The 1,946-nt window shown below is 39.5% G+C and overlaps 1 protein-coding gene across 1 annotated transcript in view; it reads left to right on the top strand.

Moving 5' to 3' along the window:
* The window catches only part of LRRTK (leucine-rich repeat receptor tyrosine kinase), a gene marked incomplete at its 3' end in the record, with an annotated part of 149,291 nt that overhangs the window by 125,134 nt on the left and 22,211 nt on the right, over positions 1-1,946 (top strand). The window contains 1 exon segment of the mRNA NM_001245993.1: positions 148-252. Within this exon segment, the coding sequence (NP_001232922.1) occupies positions 148-252 (105 nt within the window).

Raw genomic sequence — 1,946 nt, 5'->3', positions numbered from 1 at the left:
GATGAATTTTATGGGAATTCATAGGGTAAGGAGGGGGGGGGTGATGACGATGAATTTTATGGGGATTCATGGGGTTGGGTTTATGTCGTATACGGGGCTAAAAGATTGTGTATCTGTTGATGACAATGATCTGTGTGTCCCCCTCAGAGTGCCCGCGAGGAACGTTCAAGAATTACATGGGCCTGGGAAGCTGCAGCCCTTGTGATAACAGGTCTATGGAAGTGCCTCACTGCGCTGCCCTTCAGCCTTTGGGTAAGGCCATCAGAACCCGATCACATAACTACTGTCCTTGACCTTAAGATGTGGGCTTTCTCTTTGTATGCGCATTTCTTGTTTCTTCTTTTTTGAAATGTGTGTTTGTTTTTCACCTCTCCATTCCCCTCCTTTTTCTCCAATTCCTTCTTTCACTCCTATCTCCTGCCCTCTCTCTCTCTTTCTTTCTCCCCCCCCCCACCCTCTTTTTCTCTCTTTCTTTCTCTCTCTTTCTCTCTCTCTCTCTCTCTCTCTCTCTCTCTCTTTCTTTCTATCTCTTTCTCTCCCTCTCTTTCTCTCCTACCCTCTCTTTTTCCCTCCTTCCTCTCTCTTCCTCCTTCTATCTGTCTATCGGAATGTCTGTCTATCTGTTTACCTGTCTGTCTGTCTGTCTATCTATCTATCTCTCTCTCTCTCTCTCTCTCTCTCTCTCTCTCTCTTTTTTTTTTCTCTCTCTCTCTCTCTCTCCCTCTCTCTCTCTCTCACTCTCTCTCGAATTATCTTTACACATCATCCATTAATGTGTAGACCTATGTGAGCGAATAATAATATGTAGCTCTCTGTGTCTGTGTTTGCACTAAAGACAATAATTCTAATTCCTGCTGGGTATTCACTCCTGACCTCTGACCTCTGGCCTCTGGCCAAGGCCGCCCTTGCTGAGGATTCTCCAAGACAGAAAGAAACGGAAATCCTCTTATCTCTCCAGTCACATCTCTCCAATCATGTCTGTCCAGGCTACCATTCTTAATTTCCACACTGTGGCAAAGCGGCTGCTGGCTTGGGTCTTCCCATAATAAGCTTCGTCTTTGTGTCAATGTACTCAAAAGGAAAAAGATACAGATGAACGAAACAAAAGGCCAAATAAAAGAAACCTTTCCTGTAGGCTACAGAGATGATAATATGTAAAAATCCCTTTAATGTTCATTGTAATTACTGAATAATGGTGAGGATATAGTGGACTACAAAGATATGTTTAAATCCTTTTAATGTTAATGTAATTACTGATTGATGGTAAATATAATAGTAGGCTACAAAGATTATGTTATGTTTAAATCCTTTTAATGTTCATTGTAATTACTGAATGATGTTAAAGATATAGCCGAGCTCTCCCTTTTTAAAATAAATTAAAAGCGTCTTTGTCTTTTGACACAATACACTTCTTATTGAATTGTTGACATTGTCGGTCTGTTGGACTGTTATGTATGCCATTTTACAGGAAGTTCCGAGTTTTGAATACCAACGGGACCTATAATCATCTCCCCTCCTTCACTACGAGGTGTCTATGAATAAAAATAAAGACAACCCATTTAACGTGGAAATAACTTTGTCACTTTTGCACCAAATTTCATCAAAACTTCGAATAAAATAACATTCCACCAAAGAGAAGTCGAAGTTTTGCAATATAAAGAAAATCAATATATTTTGTGGTCGAGAAATATCAAGGTTTTTTTTAAAATTCAACCAAAATAGAGTAAAACGCAAGACTTAATTAATATCAACCGCTTTCGAAATAAGCTAGTCCGCACCTAATTAATAAAGATATAAGCAAAACACTAAAAACACAAAAGCAGAAGGAAAAATTTGTTATTTTTCAGTTTATAATCAAGGTCGTTTCTGCTAGAGAATGACGCTCTCTCTCTCTCTCTCTCTCTCTCTCTCTCTCTCTCTCTCTCTCTCTCTCTCTCTCTCTCTCT

The sequence above is a fragment of the Aplysia californica genome, unplaced genomic scaffold, assembly GCF_000002075.1.
Source record: "Aplysia californica isolate F4 #8 unplaced genomic scaffold, AplCal3.0 scaffold00067, whole genome shotgun sequence".
In the NCBI taxonomy this organism is placed as follows: domain Eukaryota; kingdom Metazoa; phylum Mollusca; class Gastropoda; order Aplysiida; family Aplysiidae; genus Aplysia; species Aplysia californica.
This window is presented reverse-complemented; position numbering and strand designations above follow the sequence as displayed.